Source organism: Gadus morhua, chromosome 5, assembly GCF_902167405.1.
Source record: "Gadus morhua chromosome 5, gadMor3.0, whole genome shotgun sequence".
NCBI lineage: Eukaryota > Metazoa > Chordata > Actinopteri > Gadiformes > Gadidae > Gadus > Gadus morhua.
The window spans coordinates 16,474,384-16,490,309 of NC_044052.1; the positions used below are offsets into that span (position 1 = coordinate 16,474,384).

General features: G+C 46.6%; 1 protein-coding gene across 4 annotated transcripts; it reads left to right on the top strand.

The window, feature by feature from the left end:
- Positions 1-256: 256 nt before the first annotated feature.
- kdm1a (lysine (K)-specific demethylase 1a) lies at positions 257-14,747 on the top strand. Of its 4 annotated transcripts, XM_030356790.1 has the most exons (23): positions 276-332; positions 948-984; positions 1,545-1,838; positions 1,941-1,976; positions 2,559-2,727; positions 2,900-3,033; positions 3,141-3,219; positions 3,314-3,406; positions 3,534-3,640; positions 3,757-3,838; positions 3,983-4,077; positions 4,901-4,918; positions 5,609-5,751; positions 5,897-5,987; positions 6,297-6,431; positions 8,371-8,444; positions 9,650-9,761; positions 9,920-10,052; positions 10,609-10,796; positions 11,587-11,701; positions 12,069-12,196; positions 12,813-12,959; positions 13,649-14,747. In XM_030356790.1, the coding sequence occupies exons 2-23, from the start codon at positions 955-957 to the stop codon at positions 13,850-13,852; spliced, it is 2,607 nt and encodes an 868-aa protein (XP_030212650.1). In that variant the 5' UTR covers positions 276-332; positions 948-954; the 3' UTR covers positions 13,853-14,747. The 4 variants fall into 4 exon arrangements, with proteins under 4 accessions (XP_030212652.1, XP_030212653.1, XP_030212650.1 ...); XM_030356792.1 differs by lacking the exon at positions 948-984 and having other exon boundaries at positions 257-332; XM_030356791.1 differs by lacking the exon at positions 1,941-1,976.
- Positions 14,748-15,926: the final 1,179 nt, after the last annotated feature.

Consider the following 15,926-nt stretch of genomic DNA (forward strand, 5'->3'; position numbering starts at 1 on the left):
TTGCATTACGGTGGTGAATATTGAACATTGCATTTTAAACATAGTTTTTTTTGCCATATATTTGTGGGTATTTATCTTAATTATGTTTATTGTTTAACACATATATACATAAATCCAATCAAATAAAAATGCAATTATGCATGCATTGTGAGTAGAATTTGGAGGCAAATATTTGAATATCTAATGACTCCAGTTTTGTTTGACAGTGTATCCGGCCAATCAGCGTGGCTCAGAAAACTTTGTCCATGTCTAGCTTAGCCAATCAAATGACACTCCTTCGAGAGGCACTGCAGTGAAAGCTGCCTTTGTGTTGACATTTTCAGGATCAAGAGGTAATGATAATTATTCAATCGTTTGTGACAAAAAACGCACAAAATATAGCATGTTGCCGCGAACAGGGGTACTCTAAATGTTTTTGTCGGTATACGAGCTCAGATCCATGTGAAAACGAGGTTCGCTAGTCATGATCGGGTCACACCTGCTACTGAGCCACAGTTACCGTTGCTGCTAGTCGACACTCATTGTTAGCATTTAGCTAACAATAAGGCTAGCTTGCGCAACCAATCGATCGCCAATTAATTTCCTCCGATACCTTTTCAAATCGTGTCGAAAGAAACGCACGATGGAATAGATTCATATGTAGGCTGCTATTTATACATTCAACCAATGTACATTTTCCTTTTTGGTGGTATGACAAAATGAACCAAGCTACCCCTAACTGGCTCAGTGGTTAGCTCAACCTCTTGCTGTCTGCAGGCTTCACAGAGAGCTAGCATTAGCAAGCTAGCCGGTTCTTGCTATTTTCCATAGGGACGACGGTAGAGTTACACGATGGATTGGTTCTCTGGATGATTAACATGTAGCATGGTATAATACAATATGAAATATAATATAAGGCCGCCAGGTGTTTTTATAACTACATCTCTGGTTCTTTCTTTATTTCTTAGTGTTTGAATGGATATTACGAGGTGCACGGAGAAATGGGTAAAACAATGCTATTGTACCATAGAGCCGTCATTTCACAAAATCATATATTCATGCACCGTGTCCAGCAGCATTTAAATTCGTGTTACGGGTTGGGGCGATACAGTTCCTAGTGCCAATCAAATCTAGTGTTGTATTAGTCTAATGCAGCAGGTACATTTATTTTCACCCAAGGTAAAGAGGCGAATAAGTAGCGATTTCATGTTGTGGGTCTTGTTGTGTTTTTATTATGATTGGCCACATATGTTAGGTCTAGGCACCAGAACATGATTGTCAAAAATTTTTGATTTCTCTGAAAAAACGAATAACCTTACCTAAAAATCCCTTAAAATGGCAAAGCTGTTTTGCACTCAACTACCAAAGATATTGATACCTATGATATAGATCGTCATTGCTCATGCTTTTCTTCATTCACGTTTTTTCCTTTTTTATATTCCTGATCATTTGTTATCTTATCCACTGTGCACATTCAAGTGGCAGATATTTCCCCACCAAAACCACATATTTTGTCGTAAAAACCGAAACGTCTATACTCATGCTATCCTCCCCTCCCGCCCTAGGAGAGGCCTCCAACGTCCTCCATGATGTTGTCCAGTAAGAAGTCAGACGCTGGCTCCTCTTCCTCCACCTCCTCATCCACTACCGGCGCCGCTGGGGCGGAACGGGCCTCTGGGTCAGACGCCCAGTCTGGGCCGTCGGCCACTGTTCCCGGACCCGCGGACGTCAAGAAAAAGGAAAGGGCTTCCCCAAGCGGGGAGCCGGGGGGGCCCCCCCTGCCCCACCAAGCAGGTCCAGGAGCGGCGGAGCAGGACGCCGCGGAAGTCCGCAGGACGAGCCGTCGCAAGCGAGCAAAAGTAAACATCTAAGATCTTCGTTACCCTTTATGGCAAGAGAGGGTGACATGTTGCTGGATATGAACCCTTTTTATTTTTAATGTCTAAATCGTATCATTATAGGGCAAAGATTGGAAAGTTTACCATTATTTCAATTACGTGAGTATATTGTGCGTTCACTTTACACTATACACCTGAAATATATATATATCAGCATTTCTACCGTTTTTTATGATGTCCATTGTTTACCTTATCACATTGTGTTTCCTAGTTGCCATAAAGTGGGTAAAGCAAGGAGCATTAATGAACTATATTAATGTCGTATCAAGATCAGCAGGGACAGGCTACAGTCAAATGAGTTTCTAAAAAGGAAAAACAAAGAATCGCTTGGACCTCGGCAGTAGTCAATCGATAATTTACTTTATGATCATATGTTACTATTTCTGTCTTATAACATCCCCTTAAGGCAAAATCACATAACCATGCTATCTTTCCCCAGTAAACCCAGGCTGTTTCACACACAAAGACCCAGTGAACACGCCTACATCTACAACAACACAGAGAAAGGACATGGCTATAGTACTCCTGAAGAATAACAGATCATACCTCCTTCCCTAGATAAAGACTCCGGGCCATGGAAGAAAGTGAAGCGTTGTCACCCCTCGCACAAGCTCGCCCCTGCCTTCCAGCGGACCCCAGAGCCAGGTTTTCACCGAGCTTTTTTTGTTGTGCGTCCTACAGCAGGTGGAGTACCGCGAGATGGACGAGAGCCTGGCCAATCTGTCTGAGGACGAATATTACTCTGAGGAGGAGCGCAATGCCAAGGCAGAGAAGGAGAGGAAGCAGGTGGTGCCGCCGCCCGCACCCCCGCCGGAGGAGGAGAATGACAGCGAGCCTGAAGAGCCCTCAGGTGTGTCCCAATGTCCATGCACTTATTACATCCTGTGATAGAAAGCTTAGAACTTGTATCATTTCTTCCGTGTGGCTCCCTGTTTTATGTACACAAGTATCATCATCATCCTATCGTACCGTCGGTTGGTGACTATGTTTAATCCCGCGGTGGACGTGATTGGCCTACTTAGGTGTGGAGGGAGCCGCCTTCCAGAGCCGCCTCCCCCACGACCGCATGACGTCGCAGGAGGCCGCCTGCTTCCCCGACATCATCAGCGGGCCCCAGCAGACCCAGAAGGTCTTCCTGTTCATCCGGAACCGCACGGTATGGGCCCGCCCCTCCACGCACGCTTGACACAAGGCTCGTTGTTTCAAAGGCAAGACGCGCGTGAAGTGATCTCTTTGTTATTTTTCCCATGATGCCTCTTTCAGCTTCAACTGTGGCTAGACAACCCTAAGGTGCAGCTGACGTTTGAGGCCACCGTGCAACAGCTTGAAGCTCCGTACAATAGTGAGTTCAACTTAAGACTTTTTCCTTTACTCATCTTCTCGTATATTATTTGTGGAACACATGGTAACCTTTCTCCATCTCTTTATCTCCTCAGGTGATACTATACTGGTCCACAGAATACACAGCTACCTAGAGAGGCATGGTCTTGTCAACTTTGGCATTTACAAGAGGGTCAAGCCGTTACCCAGTGAGTGAACATCCTTTTATCCTCAGCAATGTAACTCTGAACCTTTTGGCTCAAACGTCTCCCCGAGCCACCATTGGCCGTGCACCAGTCCTGGGTTATATCTCAACCGCCGTCCTTCCTCCTGCAGCTAAGAAGACAGGAAAGGTCATCATCATCGGAGGGGGCGTGTCGGGTCTCGCTGCGGCCAGGCAGCTGCAGAGCTTTGGGATGGACGTGACCGTTCTGGAAGCCAGGGTATGTCAATGGACGAGTCAATACCGATATGAATAGGTGGGACTGGTGTTCCACATGACTTGAGTTCAGTGATTTGTTTCTGTTAGGTTAAATGTTTTATTTTGCATCTTCTACAGGATCGTGTTGGCGGCAGAGTGGCCACGTTTAGGAAAGGCAACTATGTGGCAGATCTAGGAGCTATGGTAGTGACCGGACTGGGTAAGAGACTTTCATTTGTCCATGGCATTCCTTCATCTGCAGAAGTATTAGAACTTATGCCAATGCTTTTTGATCAGTGCTTCAGTAACCAATAACCATCAGTAGAGGGCGGTGTTGTTAAATAATATTTCTGTGCGTGTGTAGGAGGAAACCCCATGGCTGTAATAAGTAAGCAGGTCAACATGGAGTTGGCCAAAATTAAACAGAAGTGTCCTCTCTATGAAGCCAACGGCCAGGCCGTAAGTATAACCAGACATCCTAGATCTAATATGCTATTATTCTAACAGTAAAGTTTATTTTATCTTCCAGTATATTAACTAGCAGACAAAATATAAAAAAGATCAAATCACTTTTTAAATTGGTCTTTGATTGTTACTTACCTTGAAAAACAGTCTTAGAAGTCTCAAATGGGTATATACTTTAAAGATGGGACGTGGATTGATGTTATGGATGCATGTATGCATTACACACTAACTACAAGGTAATGGATCTAAAGCACAGTGTGTGTTTGGGTATGCGTAGGCTGTCTTTTGTATTTAACAACGTGTGGTATAACAGTAAATGTGAAGTTCTTGGTTTTTGTACAACCCGCATCTGTTTGGACTGAAGGCTCCTTTATAGACCTGTTTTTGTCTCCCTGCGAGTTAAACCGTGCCACACACTGCGTAAACAAAAGAGTGGATCCGTCCTTCACTGCTTTGGCTAGCCGGTCATAGACCACAGTCCCTTTAATGAAGGGCGTTTAGCAGGCAGAGGCCAATGCTATTATGGGATGTAAACAATCTGTTTACTCATTTGTTTGCTGTAAGTAAGGGCAGCGGCAGTGGAAATGGAATTGTTTAGATTTGTGATAAGGGCGTTTCCTTGTACAGGTTTAAAGGCTCTTCAAGCCTCAACATCACGTGGAATGAATTTAGTCATCGGCGGCCGAGATGAAAATTCAATGCAAATGTTTTTTCTTTTGTGCAAACCTGTTGAGGTGAAGCTGTATTTACCTTTTCTTTTCTCTCCCTTCCCTCTTCTAAAACCCTCCCCTGTTCATCTTTTGGTGCACAACTTTAGGGGGAACGATGCACGAGTGTATGTATTGTTTTATTTATATAATACGTACCTTACCTTGTATTAATGAGCATTCCATTTCATCCTTTTAATTAAAATTGTCAACACATAATATCACAACAGTTTATCCCTCTGTAATGTGAACCCTATGGGAACTGATGCAAAGATATGGGAGATGTATATTGACATTAATGATGTTTTATTTTGATGATGTTCTGTCTACCAGGTTTGACAGACATTTTCATAAAATACTTATGCAATACCATTTAATAATTATTTAATTAATCTTCGCAGAAATATATTGCTTTTGGCTGGATTTGATTACAGTAGCATGCAGAGTAAATCCATGCATGGTCTGTGTCATTAAGTTAGGAAATAACTTTTTATTTTGCATGAAATGCGTGCTTGCTCTTATATGCCCTGTGGGAAATTACATAATTATACGTTTATTTTATAAATACATCTTCAAGGACATCCGATCACTGCCTATGTTTTAAATTTTGTCACCATTTTATTGATTCCTTCCTGGTATTGCATGACTTTAATGGGAAATTAAAGACAAATATTTTAACTGATCAGGGACATTGCTAAATTATTGGCCCTGTTCTTTCCTTCTAGTACAAGCTACTATACTCTAATGTATTACTATTGTAACCTGCTGGTGGATTAGGTTCTAGGTTGTTTGTCAACAGTCTGTGTGTCTGTCTCCAGGTGCCCAAGGAGAAGGACGAGATGGTGGAGCAGGAGTTCAACAGGCTCCTGGAGGCAACCTCCTACCTCAGCCACCAGCTGGACTTCAACTTCCTCAACAACAAGCCTGTGTCCCTGGGACAGGCCCTGGAGGTGGTCATCCAGTGAGTGACACACTCAAACACTAGCACATGACTTTACAATATCAACACTGGGCAAAATGGTATCGCTGTTATGCAAACTGCGCATGTTAACCGATTGTACACACAATAGCAACCAAGGTGTGTGTGTGTGTGTGTGTGTGTGTAGGCTGCAGGAAAAACACGTAAAGGACGAGCAGATTGAACACTGGAAGAAGATTGTCAAAACCCAGGAGGATCTGAAGGAGCTGCTAAACAAGGTGAACCTAACTTATGTTTTATATTGTTTCATATTTGACATCTGAATAATTAAGGAGATGGTCCTGCTCCTTTCTTACCAACTTGTGTGCTACTACTAAGTCAACAATGACATGTAGACTCAAATTACGCCTCAACAATACCTCTTCTCCTAGCCAAGGGCTTATCTCGACCAAAAATTACATTTGATGGTATTCAGGAATACACGACGAAAATGGACAAATCATAAAATGTTTGTACGAATACCAAACTATGTTTGCTGACCATCTTATTTTGATCCTCTCCACCTCCTCCTCCTCTCCTCCCATCAGATGGTGAACACCAAGGAGCGCGTGAAGGAGCTCCACCAGCAGTACAAGGAGGCCAGCGAGGTGAAGCCGCCCAGGGACATCACGGCAGAGTTCCTGGTCAAGAGCAAGCACCGGGACCTGACCGCGCTCTGCAAAGTGAGCCCCGTCTGATTCCAAACCCGTGCAGTGTTTCCTGCCTCTCCCTCTTTCTATTTCTGTCTCTCTCTATCTGTGTCTGCTTTTTTTTTGCTCGGTCTTTCTTTCGTTCTTTCTTTGTTTCTTAAAGTGTTTATTATTAATGGATCTAATCTCTGCTGGCTCAGGTCTTGATAACCGGCGCGATTAATCTAACAGCCAGACGCCCGGTCGGGGTCAACGCTAGAATGGTGTGTCAGAGCAAATCGCACACACATTGTAATGTGTATGCGATTTTGGAGATGTGTGTTTGCAGATTGCAACGGTATGCAATAGATTGCTGGAAAACGATCAAGTACTCGTTTTCCCCCTTGTCATCCTGCGGTTAAAAAAAACCCCATCGCAGATTCTTTTCATTAATCATAATGTGGTGGTTAGGCATGCATGTTTTATCTATTTCATGGCAAATTGATGGGGCCCTCTTGCATGAGTCAAAAAGGCCTCTAGTCTACAGGATTTGCATCCACCTCATTTTCATTATCTGTGACTTTGACTGGTAAAATCATTAAAATCCTCCAGCGTACCTCGCTCATAAAAGTGATGTACGGTGGCCAGCGAGGTAGAGGATGCTTCAGCGTCCCTAACCACATGCCATTGTAACTCTCTCAAGCAGGCAGCGCAGGGCTGTGTTTAAGTGGTTTAATGCCCTGGCTGGATGTGCTATTAGAGCCAGCGCTGGCCTTTTATTTTGGGCTGGAGATAAATCTGCTCTCGGTGAGCTGTGTGTGTACTTAAGACCGCGGGTAGAGCTGCTTCAAACACAGCTGCCGTCTGGACCGGAACGGACCCGTTCCCCCCCCCCCCCCCCCCCCCCCCCCCCCCCCCATCCACTGTCTATAGCAGCCACTTCAAGGCCTGCACCGATCGGCGTCTGACTCAGCCCGGAGCCGGAGTCACACACCCGCTTCACACAGCCCTCGTGGACCTTTCTTTGTGTAACCATCCGTGTGTACTTGCACACGAGTAGAATTGCGAAGGAAACGTAGCTTCACAGCGTAGTCAGCAGTTGGATGCGTTTGTCTCCGTTAGTTTTTTGTTTTTCATTCTTTTTCATTGTATGTGTCGGTTTTGCCAGGGTCCGGTTTCTGCTGGCCGTAGCGGTCAGTGTGGCTCACAGTAGTGCAGTGGTAGGAGGCGTTATTATAGTGCAGTAGGGGTGTCAGGGCCTGGTGGCAGCTTTTTATAGACACAGTTTTAACACCGTCGCTGTGGCTGCCAGCGCTGTTGCGGTGAACCTCTGAACCGGGCCGACTCAGCCCACTCTCTGACTGCTCTATTTGTCCTCTCTACCTGTCCCAGAACACTTTAGGGTGTGTTCAACGTGGACGCCCACACGCACACACAAATTCATATGAACTGGCATGCAATTAAAAAAAATAAATAATGCTTTGACAAAATGCTTAAGTAAAGAACAGCCCTTTGCTGGCTTCTTGCCAAACAAAGCAACCTGTCTTGACTGAGAAAAAAACGTGTTTTATATTGACACCCATATTAACAGTGCCTGTTCTAAACGCAAAAACGGTTCCTATTCCGGCTCTCAACAATCGCTCATCTAAATAATTTCACACAACAGCCTCCTTAGCGTCACACCCGCCCAGTGTGAAGTCGATCAGATTTACTGTTGTCAAGAAAATCTAAGGACAGACATACAAAGGCTCCTCTTATTAAAGTTGGATAGATCATGGGTGCAACACCATTTGAGATGCACTGCTGGCGATATATGCTTACAGTGTAAGCGCACCTATTAAACATCTCCAATAACCGGATATGCTGACTTCAAATGAAAATACGCTCTTGACAGTGCAAGCCTATTCATGGCTGCCTTCTAGTGGCAATGTATGCAGCAGATCAAGACAAGGAGGTTGCTCAAACTCTTCCACGTACGTGTGTCTGTCCTTAGGAGTACGACGAGCTGGTGGAGCTACAGGTGAAACTTGAAGAAAAACTACAGGAGCTGGAGGCGAATCCACCCAGGTGAGACCTCCTCTACGTCTGTCCAGCCATCTTTTCAAGGGATCTACACGTCCTCTGGACTTAAGTGACTCAGGGCGCACTCACACTAGGCCATCTGTACCGTGCCCAAGTCCGTTTCACACCTGTACCATGCTCAAGTCTAGATCGTTTGGCTAGTGTGAGCACGCCAACCGTCCTCAAGTTCACTTCCGTTCCTTGGCCTGAGCACACGTGGGAGAGGTGTGCTCAGGCCACGGTACAGATGCTAATGAGCCGACACGCGCACACGCACGGCTACGCAACCTGAGCTGGATGACGTATAGTCCATGTGACCCTTCTTTTCCATTAAACAATAAACATGACGGCAAGCGATTCATGTTGGTGCGATAGTGAAGTTGAGATTTTGATAAAAAATACCCCAATAGTCACGGCGCGGGCTTTCTTCGTTCACTGGAGAAGGCGGGGCTGCTGAGTCTAGACCTCTTTAGAATAATTTGCACACTCCCGAATATTTGAATTTTTGAGTGAGTGTAGGCTATAAACGCGACTAACTATTTACAAGTGCAAAAACGCCAACATATTCTTTATTTTGCTGACCACTTGTTTTTTATCCTGACAAAAGCCTCGTAATGGACAGTTCCTCTGCGTCATTCTCGTAGATCGCACCATCTTTCAACGTCTTTGTTATACGACTGCATCCCCTCTCACATGATCAGCAGCTCGCGGATTTCACTTTCTCTCAAGTTAGAAGTTAACTGCTCATGATCATATCGCTGCGTTGTCTCAGTGCACTAAGCAGCGGATGCTTGGTGGTGACGTATTACGACGTGATGACGTATGTACAAGAGACGACTGTACTCAGGCCCAGTTGAGATTGTCTAGTGTGAGCACAGGCCAACGCACAATCATACATGAGCACGGTACAGGTGTGAAACAGGCTTTGGCACAGACCAGATGGCCCAGTGTGAGTGCGTCCTCAGTGCTCTAGTGCTAACACAGTGGTTTACACTCTGTCTGTCCACTTACACTTTTCCCTTGACTAAAAGAGGAAGACCATGAAGTTCAAGAAAATCAACTTTTGTTGCCCTCTATCTCTGAACAGGACCAGGAAACACGACTATATCAAACACAGGCCAACATGTTTTTAAGACGAGTGAGTGCCGTGATGTTAACCAGTGCACCCTTTTATCTCCCCCGTTTCCTCCTCTTCTTCTTCGACACGCCAGCGATGTTTACTTGTCCTCGAGAGACAGACAGATCTTAGACTGGCACTTTGCCAACCTGGAGTTTGCCAACGCCACGCCTCTGTCCACCTTGTCTCTCAAACACTGGGATCAGGTACAAACGTTTGTCCAATCATCGTGTCTGATTATTACGCAAAGGTTTTTTTTTCTAATTGTTATGTTAAATGCTATGAAATGACTGCTGTGCGAAGTGATCATCAAGATCTATTCCGCAGTACTAACAACGTGGTTAACGATGTGTTTTTATCACAGGACGATGACTTTGAGTTCACTGGCAGCCACCTGACGGTGAGAAACGGTTACAGCTGTGTGCCCGTGGCCCTGGCCGAGGGCTTGGACATCAAGCTCAACACCGCAGTCAAACAAGTCCGATACACGGCCTCCGGTAAGCTGAGGGGGTGTTATCTGCCTGTTCTTTATACACCGTCTGTATTATAGGTGTTAAGGTGGTTTGACTTTAATGACACTTTAAATGTAACCAAACATTTGAACCACAAGGTCAACCCCGTCTCATGGTGGAACACTGGGAAGTTACCGGATTGGCTTAAAAACGAACGCACAATTGCAATTATGTGTGTGTTTCACCCGAACTAAACATCCCTACGTTAGGCTTGTCCTTTTAATACTATTTGGTAGCTCTTTGATCCAGAACTCTACACCAAGCCAAACTCCAGACTTGTATTTCCTTTTTCATTAGTTAATTGTTATTATTGCAGTTATTTTTTGAGGGGATCTGACATGAAGAGATCTGAGTTTTTTAGTGATCCAAAAAGGATTTGTTGTATCCATGAACACGCGTGAACATTTTTGCGTACCTTTGTGCGTCCCAATGCGGCGCACAGTGCCGCATTGGGAAGAGAGTCCATCATTTATGAATGAATCTCTCGAGGAACCGCCCTGCGTTCATCTCACCCTCTGCTGCCCCCCCCCTCCCCCTCCAGGCTGTGAGGTGATCGCGGTCAACACCCGCTCCACCAGCCAGACCTTCATCTACAAGTGCGACGCCGTGCTGTGCACCTTGCCGCTGGGCGTGATGAAGCAGCAGCCGCCCGCCGTGCAGTTCATGCCCTCGCTGCCCGAGTGGAAGACCGCCGCCATCCAGCGAATGGGCTTCGGTAACCTCAACAAGGTGGGTGTCTGAGGGGCAGAGCAACCCGGGGGGGGGGGGGGCAACGGCAACGGCTGCTTTTGAGAATTGTGTATTTACACCCAACACTACCAGTCAAGCAGTCGTTCTTAATGTGTAAATAATATGCAACTTTTTTTATCCTGCCAGCTCCTACACCCACGGATATGATTCAAAACCGGTGTTGGGTTTGGAGCTTGGAACAAGTGGTACAATCGTATAAATAGCCTGGGAGCTTTTGTTTTTCTACACCCCCTCTTGTAAAATTGGAGTGCCGGATGAACATTGGTATTGAGTGGGTCGGATAGAAGAGGAGTTTAGGAGTGGAGCCAAGTATGCTTTCTCTCGCTCTCGCTCTCTCCCCCCCCCCCCCCCCTGGGGTCTCTGAGCATTTTCCTCTATAGACAGCTCAGTATGCTGCCAACTGCTGCAGCACGGAGCAGAATGCGGCATTATTATGCAACAGGGAACAGGACTGCACTGCCCTGTTACCACCAGGGGGAGCTCTTCTCCTGGATCCCATTCACAGTCATCTCCTGTAGCTGGATAGGGAACATCAAGACGAACAGAGCTGAGATCCAAGACATGTTTGGCCACTATTGCACACTTTGCCATCCCGACCCTACCTGGAAGGAGGGATCCTTCTTGTGTTAGAGCTAGGGTTAGTTATAGTCTGAATGGCTATAACTGAATAATTGCTAGATAAATAAAATGTACTTGTGAGTACCAGTACCTGTGACCTTGTAAGCTGAATGTGTGTCACTGATCTGCTCTGTTTCCTCCCTCCCTCTAGGTGGTGCTGTGTTTCGACCGCGTCTTCTGGGACCCCAGTGTGAACCTGTTTGGTCACGTGGGCTCCACCACTGCCAGCCGCGGGGAATTGTTCCTCTTCTGGAACCTCTACAAAGGTAAGCCCCCCCCCCCCCCCCCCATAGTGCCCACTAGTAGTCGGGGGTAAAAATGGTCTGATGGTTGATGTATATTTGCTTTGGCAATTCTTGCATTTTCAGCAGGAAATGCATTTTCTAGTTTACGATAATTACTCAACATTAGTTTGAGTGATAGTGTCTCAAACCACTCTCATTGTTAGTGCACAAGCAGACTGTAGTTCACTAAACGGGCCAATAATGAGAAGGAATTTCTGCATCGTACGCAAAGTACCTCTAACAGAACTTTGAGTACAGTCTCTTTCATTATTATTTATGCATGGGATCAATGTCCCAAGTCCAGCGGAGTCAATCTGAATCACTACAATAACCTCTCCTCGTCTGCCAGCTCCCATCCTGCTGGCCCTGATGGCGGGAGAGGCAGCCGGCATCATGGAGAACATCAGCGACGACGTCATCGTGGGCCGCTGCCTGGCCATCCTGAAGGGGATCTTCGGCAGCAGCGCCGTGCCTCAGGTACCCCCACACTCCTCCTCCTCCACCTCCTCCTCCAGGGTCCTCCTGGTGGAGGAGGACCATCGCTCTGGGGGCAGTCTTGATTTGGATCTGGAGCCCTGGAGATCGTGTCCCCAGTGCAGGGGAACTGGTTGCTTGTTGTTTCGATGGTATCGCCACAGTGCGACTGTATCTCGGAAGGCCCTTCTGTAGCCCTGACATGTGTTAAGACTGGGGGCCCTCCCTTCAGTACATTTCCATTCACCAGAGAAAAATGGTGATGGATTACATTTTTTCTTCCGGCTCTCCAGTCTGTTTGTTTTTTTTTTCGCTGGAATGCCAGATCGGTCGCTGTGCAGACTCGCATCGCCGCTTCACACAAAGCGCGCTAACACGACTGGCACTCATATCTGTGGTCCCAGCCAGGGCCAGCTGTCGCAATAAATCATTATGTACGGTTAAATACCAGAAGGATCAAGATTGCGGCGGCCAGCGTTGGGAATGATTCACCAACCAGCTGTGAAGCACTTTTTTTTTTTTCTAATTGTCAACATCATTTTTTGTTTGATTTAATATTCAAGTAAACCTTTTGACCAACTTTGTGTTGTGTATGGGTTTGCTCTGGTTGCCATGGCAGCCTAAGGAGACGGTGGTGACGCGTTGGCGTGCCGACCCCTGGGCGCGGGGGTCCTACTCGTACGTCGCTGCGGGCTCTTCCGGAAACGACTATGACCTCATGGCTCAGCCCATCACGCCCGGACCCGCCATCCCAGGAGCCTCGCAGGTACAGCTGGCTGTGTGTCTGTCTGTCTGTCTGTCTGTCTGTCTGTGCCTGTGTCTGTCTGGGTCTGGGTGTCGTGATGTCTGTGTGCCTGTGTCAGCATGAGAGCCAGAATGGACATGAGCCAAGCCTACATTATGGTATGACTAGTGCCAGGGCACTGGGAGTCATTCCTAACACAGATGTTTCTGGGGGTGTTTTGAAGTTGGCATGCAGATTGATGAGACCCCAGTCATATTTATGTGTTGACTGATGAGCTCAGTCTCTCTCAGTACCCTCCCCTCCTCCTCTCCCTCCTTCTCTCTCTTCTATTGTCCATTTCTCTCGCTCTTCATCATACAAATCAGGACTAAAGGCTCAGTTATGGTTCCACTTCGACGCAGTCGGGAACCTGTTTTGGTTCTGCGTCGGGTTTTAGCGAGCGGACCAATCACAGCCCTCGCTGCTGCGTCGCCTCGACCCAAAGGTGACCATGTTCGGGAGGCGCACGTCCGGCCCTTGCGGTGGACGCAAAGGAGGGTTCCTCGAGGACGTAACGAGCCCGTGAACCCCCTTGCGCTGCGTCGACGTGGAACCATAACTGAGCCTTGACCTCTTGTCGTTTGGACTCGTTCAGTTTGGTCCAGATTGTTCACCCCTCTGCCCCCCTCTGCCCCCCTCTCTCCCCCCCCCCCCCCCCCCCCCCCCCACAGCCCGTCCCGAGGCTGTTCTTCGCAGGGGAGCACACCATCAGGAACTACCCGGCCACCGTGCACGGAGCCCTGCTCAGCGGGCTGCGGGAGGCGGGCCGCATCGCCGACCAGTTCCTGGGGGCCATGTACACCCTGCCCCGGCAGACCACCGCCCCGGCCGCCAGCAACCCCCCCCAGGCCCTGCCCGCCGCCGCCGCCGTCTAGACCCGGACACACACTGACACACACACTCATGGACGGTCGGCGCCGACACGCATACACACACTCCCCCCCCCCGCAGTGGACTCCCGACGATGACGACTCCTGCCACTACTCCGATTAAGTCTCCCCCCCCCCCCCCCCCTCTTTTTCTGTCTGTCTGAGGAAAAAAAAAACAATGGAGACGAGTTGTCTCTGCTCTGTCTGCATCGATCCCCAGTCAGACTTTGTTATACATTTCAAGGCTTTGTCGCGCACACGCACATACGCCCACACACGCATACACCCACCCAACAAGATCCAATAGAAATGTGAAGTCAACCACAGGCCAGTCCTGTGGTTTGGGGAGTGTATGGATACACATACGTTCCTCCTTGTCAGAGTACAACGCTGCCATACCTTCCATAAAACAGTTTGGCTCGGCCATCACAACACGTGTGTATTATAATACGTCAGTAGCATTATGGACCTGGGATTTAGGAGTAATGCTCAGAAAAAGTACAAGTATTTTTTGTTTAGTTATTCAGCTGTCCTAGTTTGGGGTATAGTTAGAAAAGAGGATATATTTATACCTTATCGATGGTTCTATGTATATATATATATCTACACATTGGTATGGAAGTCGAAGATAAGGCAGTATCACTCCATTGGAATGTATTTTCGGTTCAATGTGATGTAAAGGGCATTTTCCTGGTTTAACTTGTCGCTGAATAACATTGCTAAGAGAATGGTAGATATGTGGTGCCCAAAAACTAAATATTCCATGTAGAATGGGTAGTATAGGGAGAAAATAAAAATAGAAAAAGATTTTGTGAATGTTTTTGTTACAAGTTTTAAATGTCGTCACCATACACTTTTTTATACATTGTTTTTTTTTGTTAATAAAAGAATTGCATCTCAAGGATTCCTTTTCTATTTCTAACATAACGGGAATTGTGTAAAGAGGCTGTGTTGGTTCTTATGTCAAACCCCTGATCAGGGGCCAGACTCTTCACGAGGCTCTCTGCCGGTGGCCCCTCATAGCTGAGGTTGTGATGAACGAGGGAAGAGTAACCGTTGGTCAGGCCCATGGGCTGTGGCCTCTCTGAGGCACTGTGTCTTCCCACCGCCAACCCTTCCTCCCCGGTTTCCATGTCTTCCCACCCCCCCCCCCCCTTTTGTTTTTTAGCTGCGGTTCCTATGGTGACCAGAGGAAGGTTTTGATCTACAGCAGCGGTGGTTCCAGCCAGGATCTCTGGAGTGAATAGCATGATGGTATTTTCACTTTCCCTGGTAAACCAAACGTTTTGGGAACAAGCCGGTAATGTTTACTGCTGAGCCCCGTTTATTTTTTTGACATAAACTGAATCTTGGATGAACCACTTTCTGATCGGAATAGAGAGTAAGAGGGAGAGACTGAGCAACAGGGAGGCAGTGGTGTGTCTGCGTGTCTGAGCACATCCCCACCCGTCTCGTAATTCATGGATTCACAGCACAGACGCCACAGGTGCAGGGCGGAATGTACTCATGAATACACACACACACACACCTCCCCCATACTGTCTGCTTAATGTGGATGCACATTGACATCCATGATCACGAAGCAAGAGTTGATGCATTGTGAGGTGGTCTTTACAGGTTGATAAATGATGGGTTAAATAAACAAATTTATGGTTGGTGTTAATTTATTGTCTGAGGGCACTTGTGGAATTCCCATGTGAAAAGTGAGTCTCTAGTGTAATGGATTGAATAGTTAGTCTAGACTTTAGTCTAATGTAAGTTGGTGTAGTCTTATGTCATGGGGCAAATAGTTATATAGTTATGAAATAGTTAGTCTACTGTCATGTAATGGAGTGACAAGTTAGTCTAATGTAATGGACTTAAGAGTTGGAATAGTCTAATGTAATTGAGTAAATTGTTATTTTTGCCTCATTAAATTAGTGAAGAGTAAGTATAGTCTAACATATTAGAGTAAATAGTTATTCTCGTAATGAAATGAAGTGAAAGAAACCATATAGAGGTTAGTGAGACTGGGACATTTTCTTTTCCCATTTTATCCCCACACAGGCTGCATATTTGAGTGGCGTGCGAAAGCATAGTT